At 43.3% G+C, this 14,447-nt stretch overlaps 1 protein-coding gene across 1 annotated transcript in view; it reads right to left on the bottom strand.

Annotated features, from left to right (window-relative positions):
• TBX20 (T-box 20) overlaps positions 1–14,447 on the bottom strand; it is a 173,322-nt gene that overhangs the window by 19,608 nt on the left and 139,267 nt on the right. Inside the window, exons 2-4 of the mRNA XM_026083543.1 lie at positions 12,324–12,605; positions 10,877–11,041; positions 5,647–5,755 (exon numbers count right to left, since the gene is read on the bottom strand). Coding sequence (XP_025939328.1) covers positions 5,647–5,755; positions 10,877–11,041; positions 12,324–12,605 — 556 coding nt within the window. The remainder of the gene's footprint in view (positions 1–5,646; positions 5,756–10,876; positions 11,042–12,323; positions 12,606–14,447) is intronic.

Raw genomic sequence — 14,447 nt, 5'->3', positions numbered from 1 at the left:
GGCATTTCAGGAGCTGATTTCGTCTCATCCCTGTGCCACTAGTGAGCACACACTTTTGAAGCATAAATACCTGTTCCCCCAGGTGAGATGTTCTACATATACAGTGTGTTATGGCTAGTTTGTGTCCTGGTTTGTAGGTGCCACCGACAAGTGTAAATATCAACTCTTGAAAAGCACCTGGCCAAGAATTCACATTTGCAAAACTGCATGGGTGACAGAATAAAACCAGGCAGGAATCCCCCCCCTCCCCCCAAAGCAAAACAAAATGAAACTGCAAAAAATCTGCCACCATCAGCCCAAAGAGCTGAAAAAAAGCAACCCTCCCCCGATCCTTTCACATCCTTCAAATCTTTAAAGCAATCTACTTTGTAGATGCTCTTCACTGCAAACTACCAGAAATGAAATCATGGAGAGAAACCAGTACAGAAAACTAAACTGGCCAGGTTTTGCCATTTTTTCTCGATAATAATTGTTTATGAGCAAAAGCATAATTCCAAACCTAATGGACCAACTAACCAATTTCAGTGTTCACTGGAGTCAAACAGAGATTCCCACTTGCTTCAATTAGCACTGGATGGAGGCCTATTTGGCTGCCTCTTAACCACAATATTACAATATAAGAATTAAATACAGAGCTCAGCTTGCACCGGTCCTTGTTTTGGATATAATCACAGTCATAAGACTAAATTGGCAATGGTGTGGGTGGTTCTATTTTACGGGGGCCATAACGACATTACAGACAGTTCTGTGCATCTGGAATAGCTAATCTACATTCCACGGGAAGCGTTAACTTCAGCTGAAACACAGCAGAAGTGTAGTATTTCATGCTAACTTAGTAAATAAGAAAGGTTGCATATTGCCTAGGAGCGGGGAGCTTCGAAACAGCTTTTTCATGGCTAAAATTCCCTACAGCATTTTCTTCTCTTCTCCTTTGGGGCCAAGATTGCTGTGACTTGCACTGCAATTTTGGCGGGCTGCACACGGGGAGAGGGCAGTCACTATGATGACAGGGAGTCATCGCTCTGAAAGTGTTATATGTCAGCTTTTACCAGTTCAGGTCCTTTCTCAAATCACTTCATCAGTTTATACACACACACACAAACACACACACACACACACAACGGGCACATGTTTTGCGGTTAACATTCTCAGTATTTTTCCCTCTGTTTCTGAGATTTTGTCTCACCAGCCTAGTCAGTGGGACCCACCAGACGCTCTGTACATTGGGACCAGCTCTAAGCAGTCGGAAAAGACATTTCAAATGACAGTGTGTGCATGGCGATCAGCTTAGTGAGGAGTTGGCCTACAGCACTCGGCAACACGCTTTCCATTGTCTTTAATGGCTGTGATATTTGTGCCGTGGCATTACATCTGAGCAGCAGCCGAGCGGAAGGAGGAAAAGGCTGTGATGGAGCAGCTCCCACACATACCCTTTCCTTTCACTCCTTTGTGAATGTGAATTGTGATAACAAAACTCCATTTTTCAAACAAGACCACGTAATCCTCTATGAAAGTTTTCCAAAACCAAAAGTGCACTTAAATAACATCCTCTACCATGATACTCTACCCCACATATTCCCACCAGAGAAAAGTCAGGTCATTCGGGTACAAAACGCAGTACCGAACTCAGCCAGGAGTTCACAAAAATTCTGGGAGACCCAAGGCCAAAGTTAAGGTCACTATTTCCTTTTTACTAAGGTCTATGCAAGTTGTGCTCCATCTGCAGCCCCACAGAGGCTGTCAAGGTTGCAGCATTCACTGACATTAAAGTCAGCTGGATACTGCACAAAGATACCCCTTAATATCTGTGCATCTTTTTGTATTCAGACCATCAAGGCAGCCTAAAGGAATTAGATACACAGAGTGCATCTGCAGAGTAGTCCCCAAGGTTGGTTTCCAAGTCAGAACGGTCCCCTACCTGTGCTGCGTATTTAGCAGAAAATCTCTGATGCCAGCTCTGAGATACACTGGTGCGCTCAAAGAGAAACATCGGGTGCATGAACGCTTACGGCACCCCCCCCAGCACATGCTTACTGACAGTGCGGAGTGATCACAGGCCTCCAGCCATCACATCTGCCTCTGTGCAGACAACCTCAGGGAGGGGAGATGACCAGGATCCTTCGTGGCAGGATCCTGCTCGCTGTGAGGTCAGGCGGGCTTCGGAGGCAGCTGGCTCCCACTGGCCACCAGAGGCAATCTGGATGCCGGCTGCAAAATCCCTGAGGTGACTTTGAATTCAGGAACTCTGCTGTGAGTACAGCTTCCACATTCACTGAAGAAGAGCACTACTAGGCAAAGCTTACTTTTTAAAAGCATTTAGGTTTCAAACTTCTATCAGCTTAATCTTTTAAAAAATGTCCATCATTCCCTAAGACTATTCTGAAACCCTTGCTTCACAGTTACTCTTTGGTCATGTTCACACCTTTGCGCCTGTTTTTGCAAATGTTCACGCATTCAGGTTTTGCTGTCACAAAAGCCATGTATGCATTTGCACCAGAAAAGCAACTGTGATAATGTATACACTCATGACAGATCTCTCCGTGAATCAAAGATGATACCACTGCAACTATGTGCAATCCAAAGTCCTAAGACCAGCAATCGGTGTGAAAAATATCACCAGAAATATGAAAAAATCACGATGTTCATAAATGTCCAGCAATCAAGAAAACAGCAATTACTTGCTCAGCACTGAAAATCCAGAGATGGAAGCCATTTCCTTTCTCTGCTGAGGATATCTGAAAGCGTTTCCATAGAGCAAGCCCTATGTCATGCACACAGAGATAAGACTTCTGTGTGACGCTTGGGAAGAATATGTGCATAGCTACAGGGTTACGCAAGCTGCTGAAGATACATCAGCAGAGATGCTTGCCAAGTCCAAAAGTCTCAGAATAAGTGAAAACAAACAAACGCTAAAACAAACAAATGCCTCTCCTCTCTTCAGGTGGATTCCTTTTCAGGAAACGAACCACTCCACAAATAAAACACCACAATTATCGTAACAGCCAAAAAACCTGTCTTTTGGGGGATAGAGAAAACAAGCAACTAGAACAGACTGGAATTAGGTTGGTTCCATCTTCTGTACCTATAAGTAGTACTTAAAGAGAGTTTTTAGGCCATTAAAACTTCATCAGGAGCCAACATACCTTATCAAACATAATTAACATTTTAGTAGCTCAATTAAAGAGATCTCCTTGGTGAAGAAGGGTTCTTTCAAACAGAAGGGAGAGGTTTCAGAAGGCATTTCAATTCTCCCCTCCCCTTAGCACACAGGAGCTCAGAAATACCATTGGCCATACCACAGCGAACCACCCTTTTTAAAGCTTCAGAGAATGAATTTGTTCCTTAATTCTACTGAGCATCCAATGATGATATTTACATAGCTTCAACAAGGCAGCACATAAAACTTGACACCCTAATTTGGAACATAAAACACCACAAAATATTAAAAAGGGAGGGCTCCACGAAGCCATAATGTCTGTCACGCAAAGCTCAACCCAGCGTCAAGCCTTCGGGGCTTATTCTTAACTGAACAAGCAAAACTTTCCATTGATTTCAGCTGTTCAAAGCCTTAGTGCAAAGAATCTGTTCCACCTCTGCTGTTTCTTGGAAAGTTAATCAGGAGGCCACATCTCCTAAGCTACGGATCATATTCTCCCACTGCGTGTATTTGAAATGATTACATCTTGCTCTGTCACATGTCTCAGTTCCCGACAGTTTCTCAGATCTACTTCTTTTTTATACTCATCTGGACTTCTGGGAACTGCACCACTCCTAACTAGTTTGCAATATACTGCTGCGAGCCCTTTATTAGAGGCACACATGGCCCCTGTTACAATGAAAAATGCTTCTTTTTAAATGCGCACGTATACTGCTCTATCATCACTCGATGATAGAGCCCACAAATCTTCAGCTTTTCCCTTCTGGAGATTATGAAATAAAGAGAAAAAAGACATTCTCCGCCAGCCAGGAAGGGAGTCATGGTGGGAAAAGGATTCAGGAAAAATATATCCACCGACAGATCTTTACAAAGGAACAATTCACAGGCATCTAGCTGGACTTTCTTTTGATTTTTTTTTCTTCTTCTTTTTTCTAGTTTTCAGGATATATTTCAAACTATAAAGACTGTGGTTCAGTTTTTAGGTCTTGAAATGAGCAAAAATTCCCTTTCAAATGAGAAGTATTTGCACAGAACACAGCTCAGACAAATGGCCACTATGCCAAACAGTCTGCAAAAGCAATAAATAGCTCGCTACAGGAGGGCTCTCTGATATCACGTGTCACTGTGCCACAATTATTCTGCTTTGTAGGTTAGTTATCCTCCCCTATGTTTCATTGTTCAGAATCAGCCCTGTCTTGCTGACATCTCCTTTATCAAAACTCTTTCTTTTTAATTGTCCCATTCTGAGCCAACAACTCTTTCAAATCTGTCCCCTTGCTTCTTCAGCTTTCCCATGGAGAATTGCCTAGCTCAAAGTCACTTTTAGCCCTTCCTTCTCCATTACAAGGTGCCACCAAGCCGTTCCTGCACTTTTCAGGCAGCTTCTTAGGAGAGACTCTTACTACCTGGCATTATACAGTCCAGTGGCTAAATGCAGCGTCTCCACTGATGACTGAAGGAGCATAGCAGGAGCCCATTGCTAAGCAGCTCCGCATCCTATTTTCCAGCTTCCAGCCTCAGAGCTTTTGACAACAGAGTGGCACCGATCAGTGCTGGGTGCTGGGACCCTTTAGAGTGCTGTTCCCAGTGCTGTTCCCTTTAGAGGCCCAAGTCCACCCTGCGGCACATTGGGTATCAGAAAGTCTAAGGTTATTCTGGGAACAACTGAGGCGTATCTATTTTTATAATTCTAGAGCCCTTGCTTTGGTGTTACATTAACAGTTTTCTGCTGACTCTGTATCCATTCTGCCTTGAGTCTGGAAGTAAAAAAGCTATTATCCATGGACCCAACCCTAATAGGTTGCCTGTAGTCATGACATGCTATTCAGCAGAAGGGACTCCTCCCAAGCACACACTGAAAAGCATGGGAGCTTGCTAGCCAGTGCGGTGTGGCAAAACATACCGCCAGGTCACAGCAAAATGAAGATGGAAGCACAGCAAAAAGCTCACCTGCCTCCCTTTCTCCTTCACCGTTATGTGCAACCTCACCCTGAATTTTTCCCCATTGGGTGCTCTGCCTCCGACTGGAAAGGGAGCATGATTTGACTGCTTGTGTTGACCTGGGCCCTACCCATCTATCTCAGGAACAACCCAGCATGACACAGCCTCTAGGACCCGTGTGGAAACATGTGCTCGTCCAGCCTGTGGGCTCAAACATTCCCAGGCAGACAAGGCAGATGATGCCACACTCCCTCCTCCAGAAAGGTAAACACAATGGTGATGCTTATGCAAAGGTAGTGCTTACGAACGATAATAAACAGATTTCTGAGATTATCAAAAAGAGAGATTAAAACCCAAAGTATTTAAGCTTTGCACAGCTTCCTCCTCCACTGTGGTATGAAGGGCTGGACAAGAAAGGTGTCACCTTGGGCTAAGGCAGCCTTTTTCCTTTGGGACCTTTGTCCTACAGGATTAGTCCTGAGGTACAAGTGAGAAATTCTCTCATTGCATTTTTTTTTTTACCCTTTCCCACCAGGAGGGCTACTCACATGGCCATGCTGATCCAGCTCGTTGTTTGTGAGCTTCACTTTTTCGAACGATACCATCTGCTTTAGTAATTGCTCTCCTGTAAATGGTGAGTCAGGGTGCACGTACAACCTAAAAAACACACAGAAAAGGCACGTTCATAAAAATCTCACTACTTGGCTTGCGTGTGGGCACCACCTCTGTAAGATATTAAGAAGCCCACAATATTTTGCTTTCAGGATATGCAATGGATTCATATAATGAATTTCCTTGAGAGCTTAGGATAATACAGTTTTGCTGCAACCCATAATCTCCCTAAATTAATGAATGCCTGAAATATGACCATTAATGAAAGACAGTAGAGCACATGACTGGAGTTCTTTCATTCACCGGAATATAATGAAGAATTCTGTGTCCAAGTGCTAGATTGCTCTCTAACCATAGCTGTTATTTTATCTAGTTATCTAAAATGGAGACATTAACTAACATTCACTGTTTTGTCTTTTCCCAAATGAAAAATTGATCATGTCTTTCCCCACAGCTGTACTAACAAGCACTTAAAATAACAATGACTACAGCTCCAAGAGAAAAAACATGGTGTCATTAGAGAGATAATGGGGGAATGCAGATAAAAATGCATTTTTCTTTATATGTAACATTAAGCTGTGATAATGATTTTAACCTGCACTCGATCACACGTTAGCTGTGGTGATGTGTGTTTACAAGAGGTTGAAGGCTGCAGTCCAGCATAGTGATTTGACATTAAAAAATTAATTGCAGCTATGTAATTAACAATCCACAACTTGGGAAATTAAGCAGAAGAAAAGGAAGCACAGAAGACATGTAGATATAAAGATATATACATTATGACTAGACTATTTACAAGTGCTGGGCTATTTAAGAGCAATGATTTTACAGGAATGGTAAATTGCTGAAAATTATTTAACTCAAATGTTCTTTTGTGACATTGAATTAAAAGCTAATTTAGCTCTTCAGCTGGGTCAAACTGGAATTGTTCCACGTCTGTCAGTGTTGATTATTGCCCGTGGAGGGCCTGCCTCTCTCTCTTCAGATGATGTACTTGGCCTCACTGATAGATTCGTTCCATTAGGCGGGTGGGTTAGTGCTGAGATGCAGGGTAAAAAGGTAAACATATATATATTTTTTCTCTTATTGAGCTACAGTTTGGGTTAGGGAAAAGGAGAACTGAAAGACCACTAAGTGACGGGGCGTAACTCTGACAGACTATGTGGATCCCCTCATCAAGGAGCGTCTGTACTAAAGGCTTTGGGGAGCCCAGCTCTGTTGCTCACTGAGGAAAGGTTTGATCCTGGATTCTGTCTTTGCCAGCAAAATCCCCAAGACACAGTTCTGCTAGCAGAACTGAAGTTTTACCAGTGTAGCTTACTTCAGATGTTTGGGGTGTTTTCCTTAAATTGATATGAGCACAGCCTGGCTGGTATAGCTATGTCCACAGCAGGGATGCTGTGCCAGAATTCGTACTGCAGTAAAATGTTCCTAACATACGCAGGACCTCGCTGCTCTTGACTCTCCTGACTGTACTGCAAGGCTTGTGAAAAACAATGATTTATTTGAAAACCCAAGATGTGGAATCCTGTTATGTCAAAAGAATATTACCTTTCATGAAAATTAACTTCTTTGCCTTCCTGTAGAAAACTATGAAAATCTGAATCTTTAAAGGGTTAAATCACAAAGGCAAAACAAAAGGAATCTTAAACGTATTGCTTTCAACCTCTGCAATTTTTCAGCCAGTCGTGTTTCGTTTTTTTTTTGGAGCCTGAATCCTGATTCTGAATGGCTGGATAGCTAATACTGTTTACTGTGATCACAGAGTGTCAGGCTTAACAAGGTTTTGCTAATTGGGACCAAAAAGCCAAACTATTTCAAATATGTGCTTGGGGAGTGAGTAAAGATCTTTAAGTGTTTAAAAGCTGAGCACAATTGTTTTACCCCGTACACAGTTAATGTTTGACACCACTACCAAGCTATGGATTACCTGGGTGTTAGCAGAGAGCTAACAGGAAAGTCACTGAAGGATTGGTACCTGAATACCAGTTACTTAAATGTATTAATAGACCTTGTTTTCTTTACTGATTTGCTACATCTTCGATCCCACATGAACACGTGGTTCCCCATGTTTGAACTACACCTATCAGCATACTTCTCCTATGGCCTGATCTTGTACAGCCTGGAATGGAGGATTCAGAACTAGATATAAAGCCATCTGAAGCAGAGGGAATCCATGAGACTGCAAGTGTGCATGAGCAAAGGGATTAGAGGACTAAACGTGCACATTCCACCGAAGCGCACACAACTCCCGCTGCAGTGAGCGCGAGCTCTGCCGCCAAAGGTCAGCCACACGGGAGAGCTTGCGCACTTGAATTCACAATGGCTTTAGGAGCCTTATTTGGACCTAAATTTGCTCCAAGGTATTTAATGTTTCATGAGATATCCATGATTTGGGTACTGCTTGCTTCTTGTATATTTTGGAACACTACACCATTTTCCTTCTATCTGGTTTACAGTTGGACCGGTCCTACAAGCTCTCTGTGCATGCAACTTTTAATTACCTTAATGTTACAAACAGGTAATTTGCAAAATAAAATAATACCTTTTCTAAAAGTTTCCTTCCTAGAGTTTTCTGTAAGTGTGTAAATACTGCAGCTACATTAAACAAATGATTATGGGCAGGCCAATGTTGCCAAAAACCTAAAACAACAGCAAAAAAACTCTTTATGAAAAGGAAGGTAGAAAAGGAAGAATAGGCACTAAAGGTACATGCTGAAACTTATTAAGCTGATACTTCTTTCAAATAGTCTTTGCAACTTGGAAGAACAAACACAAAATATCACATAGGAATTCTATCCCCAGATAGCACTTCAGGAGAYTTACAAAAGACTTTCTGAAAAGTACTTTTATTGAAGTGTCTGTGGCAAAATAAAGTTGTCTTAAATGTTGACAGCAGGAAGACAGGGATAAAAACTGTTTTTTGTAGTTAAGTTCCCTGAAGGACTAATCTTTCAAACAGCATCACAGAATACTTACTAATTTTGAGAAGAGTTGTTTTAGTGTTTAAAGTTATTTTTAGACTAAAAAGAGCAAAAAGTCCTATGGGTTTGAGGCAAAGCCTTACACCCCTGCATAATGTGACTTGGGCATAATTCCCCTGATGCCTTTGAGACTATCCAGGTGAATAGAGCAATGTGCATGTGGAGTTAGCACCTTGGCACGACCGTCCCCAGCACTAAAACATTTGAAGGAAAGAAATCACGAGCGATAACTTCATTGAAGGTTTCTGTTCCTGGAGCAGGACCATTTTAAGATGGGGGGACTGCTACTTTTAATGTGTTCGAGCAGGATTGAGGCGTCCCACCTCAAAAGATGCATTAATGCTCCAGAAACAGCAACAGTGATGCAAGCACACCAGCATGTACCACCCCTTGACAGCCTTTTCTCATCAAATAGGAGTCCAAAAAGCAGAAAGTGCATATACATATGTGCAAGTACCATTTATAGAAATAAAAAGTAATCTGTGCCCATGTTGTTATCAGTTCTGCTTTGTCTAAACATCCTGAAAATGAAACAGGCTATGCAGCATATGTATACATTAGCACACAGGGGCACTGACCTGATGGGGACCTTTAAGAACTACCAATATGATAATAAATAGTAAACTGCAATAAGGTTTGACCTCATCTCTATAAAAGTTGGTAAGGAATTTGCTAATTACTTCAAGGATCAGCCTCCTGTCTTAGTCTCGTGAGAATTTCTTCATTGAGCTATTCTATGCCAGATGGTATGTGGATTAGCAGTCTAGCTAAAGGTACCCCAAAAAAGCTAGGGACTTTAACACACAAAGAAGAAGGGGAAAACCCTGCCCTGAGACTATTTCTGTCTTTCCTTAATTTTTGTTTGACGCTGACTCCTTTGGGAACAAGAGTCATCTTTTTCCTTGGGGTTTGAGCAGTGCCTATTACAATACTTCAAAATGAAGCCCTTAGCTGTTAACCACATTACAAGAAGGAGTTTTTGGCCCTGAAAACAAAGCCAGCATAACTCCTAGGTTGCTGTCTTTAATAATAGCTTCCACGCATGCACTTTTTCTTTACTTCCCTGAGCTGCCTTCCAGAGATCCAGAGTCAGCAAGATTTCAGCAGAACTATTTATATAAGAAAATTGTTCGGGATTTGGTCTCGCACCCACACCTAAAAATGTGCTTCCATTTCTTCTGTTTTAATTCCTGTTCTGTAATACCCAAGATCTTAACCCTGGGCTAAGACACCTGGAGGGGATCTGTGTGCCTGCGCAGAGCTCTCCACATGTCAGAAAGGTTTCTTGCGGAGCCAGAACAGCACCCACGTTGCTGCCGTATCTCCAGCTCTGACTCAGCAAGGCTGCATGTGCTTCTGCCTTACTGGTCGTGGGGACTTAAGTACATACTGAAGTGCTGTGCTAAATATGATAAAGTATAGGTCGCCGCTGAAATGCTTTCCTACCATAAGGCCTAGGGCTGTAGCCTCAGTTTCCCGGTGCCGAAAGAAGTCAGACATTAATTACAGTAATGGAAGGATTTTAGAAATGAGTTTTCTACACATTTTGTTCTGAACAGGAAAGGGTGCTAGTTTACTTGATTTTTTTTTTCCTAAGGTATCAGAAAAATGCTACGATTCCTTAAAAAAAATAAAAAAGCTCTACTGGGGATACACCAGTACATACCTTGACTGCTGTGTAAGAGATAACTAAAAGCAGGAATAAAATTATTAGTTAGTAAACATCGGATATATTATCAAGAAATAATATCATTTCAAGCATAAACAGCATTGTACTGTAATGTAGTATTTCTACTTGGACTTGCCTGGTGGTGCTTGGATTGCTTTAAATTATAAGGTTGAATTGTGGGGGGAACCAACACACAAATCAAAGACTTTTTTAAAAAAAAGTTTCATGATCTAAATTGAGACAAGTTTCTTCTAAAAAATATAAAAGAGCATTAAGCCAAATCCTGCACAGCTTTGGAACATTCAGTATAAATCAAACCTCATGCAGAGACTTGAGGCCTGATTCTGCCTCACAGAAATTAATCAGAGTTTTCAAATCAACTTTTTTTGGCAAGGTCTCAGGCTCGCAGATCACTGTTTGCAAACAGCATTGAAAGGTTAATAGGTATTTCTTGAAGGGACACACACACACACACACACACACACACACAAACCAGCTGTAAAATCTACAAACCTTGCAGGGAGTGGAGGGTCAGCTTTTCCAGCTACTAGCCAGGAAGACCTGTGGTAGGCATATCTGTATCTTTTATTGTCCACAGGAACTATATCCATTAACACAATGTACTTGGCTTCAGGATCCACTCCCGAAAAGGAAACCCTGATCGTAGGAAACATTCTCCTGAAATAAAGGCAGATCAGAAAATAAACACGCGGATGGAGAGCAGAAATAAAAACTTCTGAAAAGCTACCACAAATAAGAATTACATTTAAAACTCCTGGAAAAAAATGGAAACATCAATTGCTTCTATTTCAGCGTGATAGAAATTAAATCCCACGTATCTCTATAATAGACACAGAAACAACAACTAGAAATTGGAATAATTTCTTTGAAGCAAAAAGATAAAATGGTAACAGTGAAAAAGGAGAAAAATGCATTTTTTGCCTGGTTCTTAATGTGCACAAACAATGATTTCAGAAAACAGTTGTACCGAAGGTACATAAGTTCTTACAAACATTTATTTTTGTGGGATCCATGCTAGGGTTAGGGAAATACTGCAGAAATTATTTCCATGAGTATCCCCACAAACTGCAGATGCATCTTGTTTTAGCCTGTCCACAATATTCCCAAGAAGTATTGCCACATGTAAGCTTCCTTTTCTTCACTTGAATTTTGACAAAACGTAGATTTTAAAATGCAATGTTTTGCCACATACCAGAAATGAAGTTAAGCAACTTTTTAAAAAATTGAACTTCACATTGCAAATTTTACACGTTTTTTTTTAAGCACACACTGATATATTTGGCTAGTTATAAAAATCATCAGGGAGCTATATTAATAACAAGTAACTTTGGGGATTACAAAAACTGACATTTGGCTCCTACGACTGCATTTTGCTGACCCAAACCCAAAGAGCCTTAGGGAGAAAGCTCAATGCTTTGAGATGACTAGAAAACCTGCGATTGTTTTGCACATGATATGCAAACAGAGAAAAGACACGTTCATCCAAAAAAACAACAAAAAAACAGAATTACTGCTCCGCGACCCTGCATTTGCATATATCTGTACCAACGCAGCCCTGCAAAGTCGCTGCGCAACGCAAAGCAGCTTTCAGCCACAGTGCTGACTTCCACTCGCTTGCAAGCTAGGGGCTTCCTTGCAGATTATTAGGGCGTCTAAATTTGTACCAAAAACGCTGGGACTTGTCCCGTASGAGCTCAGCCTCCCGCAGAGGACAGGTCTGCGCGGTGGCCGAGCAGTGGCCGCGGGGAGCCGAGTCCTGCTAGCAGCGCCCGCCGGTGGGGGCCCCCCCGGCCCTGCTGCTCCCCCAAGATCAAGGCTCTTCTGAATGTTTGGGGGGAGGGGGTTGTCGTTGTTTTTGTTTAATTTCCACTTAAACAGCTGCCCGGAGAGGACATCTCGGTGCCCTGCCCTCCCCCGGCGCGCTGCCGTCCAGCCTTACCTCCCCGACTTGGTGATGATCATCTCGGTGCCCAGCTCGTGAAACTTGTCCCAGAGCTCCTTGGTCTCCAGGCTGCAGGAGATTTTGGCCATCTCCTCGCTGGGGATGATGGGGGTGGTGGGGATGAGGGGCTCGGTGCACAGGGACGAAGGGCTCGTGCTAAAATCCCCGTGAGGGTCCAGGCTGGACAAGTCGGTCAAAGGCTGGGCGCAGGAGGATTTCTCCACGAATTGCTCTGCAGGGTTTGGGGGAGAAAAGAAGGGAGGTTCAGCCGGGACGGGGCTACCGGCGACAGCAAGCTCGTTTCCAGAGGCAGGCACTCAGCCTTCACCCGAGCAAAGGGCGTCAGCTCATGATTTGCGGTGGGAGCGACGCTTTTGCTTTTCGGACGGTAGCGGTTCGCCCGCGCCAGCCCCCGCGGCCCCGAGCGGCGCCTGTGCCCCGAGGTGCCCGGGGGCCGCAGGAGCGCAGCGGCCGCGGCCCCAGCTCCCTCCGCGGGGCGCGGAGAGGCCGGGCCGCCCTGCGCTCTGCCCCCCGCTACCGGGGGGGATTTCCGTGGAAAGGTCATTAATTCTCGTTAAAACGGGAGCGCTCGGCTCCGGCTGCGACAAGGGCCCGAGGCACCGCGGCGGGATGCGCGGCCGCGCTGCTTGCGCGGGGCAGCTCGCCCGGCCCGGCAGCCGCGGCAGGCGGCGGCGCATTTACCGGTCCAATTTGCGTGTCAGCGGCAGGAATTGAGAGGATGGAGCATTACTGCAATAACCTCAGCCGCGGAGAGCCCCGCTGCCCTGCTGCGGCTTCTTGTGGGTGGCTCGCCCGCGTCTGCCGCCGGACTCAAGGCAACAAATCCGCGGGACCCGTGCAAAAAAAAAAAAAAAAAAATCAAAATAATAATAATAAATAAATAAAAGAGCGAGATTCCGCCCAAATTTTCAGCAAATAAAAGCTGAGTTACGGACAGTCGTTTTCCCTCAGTTTCTAATTGAACTGTGGGGCAATGGAGTTAAAAAAAATAGAAATATGAATTGAGCGAACGTTTTCAAAACAGCCTTGTAAGGAAAAAAAGAAAAAAAAAGAAGAGAGATGTGTTTAACTCGAGACTGTTTAAATATGTCAAACAGGCATTTTATAACATACCCGGCCTACACTATCGCAGACTAAAAAAACTATATCTAAACTTACAAGGAATTCCTAGAATACGTGAAATCTATTAAGTCATTTAATTAGATGGAGCAGACATTAAAATTCCTTTAATCTTGAATGAAATCTTGTTTATTGGCGCCGAGAATTTTTAATACATTCTTTTTTTCGTAGTTTTCTGCGAACTCTTGTATGCATCCAAGGAATACAAGTCACAGAAATGCGGGGTGAGGGGAGATACTAACTTTTTTTAAAGACTTCGGGAATCTGAATCAAGGCGACCGAATATGAGTGAAATCGCTTACCCGAAAATCCCGAAGAATTATTATAAAAATCCTCGCAATTACTGTAGACTAAAACAGTCCGTATGAGCCCGCATCGAGTAGCTGTGGAATAAGGGAGTTTTCAGGTCTACGTACAAATGTTATTAGTCCTTGTTAACTAGGAACAATACCGGAGACTCTTTTTATTTGACTTTTAAAAGCACAGATGACGTGCAATAAATATTTAACAGAAGGTTTAGTTCCATACCAGCGAAGAGAAACATCACTACCTTAGGGTGTGATATTATTCAACGAACGGCAAAGCCAGATAAATAAACAGAGTAACTTAAGCTGGAGGTATTTAGAAAATGGCTCGTATTATAAACAACTTCGCCTGAAAAGGACGGTAATAAATAAATAAATAAGAGAGATTTAAGCGGCCTCTGTGGTGAAGCTTTTGCTTCTGCAAAGAAAAAAAAATTATATATATATATAATGTGTGTGTGTATACACACACACACACACACACACGCACACAGAGGGAAACGCGCTGCTGTCTGAGCCGGGCTGCAGGAGCTTTGAGGAGGGCGGATTTCGGAGAAAACGAGCACTTGAGGAGCGAGCTCGGCCAGCGGCTGCCGGGAGCGACCGGCGCTGCTCCGCGGACGCGAACGGGCGCGGCGAAACGCCGCAGCGCAGCGGCCCCGACGGGCGGGGGCGG

Source organism: Apteryx rowi, unplaced genomic scaffold (assembly GCF_003343035.1).
Source record: "Apteryx rowi isolate R43461 unplaced genomic scaffold, aptRow1 scaffold_608, whole genome shotgun sequence".
In the NCBI taxonomy this organism is placed as follows: Eukaryota; Metazoa; Chordata; class Aves; order Apterygiformes; family Apterygidae; genus Apteryx; species Apteryx rowi.
The sequence above is the reverse complement of the archived record's forward strand: the minus strand, read 5'-3'. Positions and strand labels throughout refer to the sequence as shown.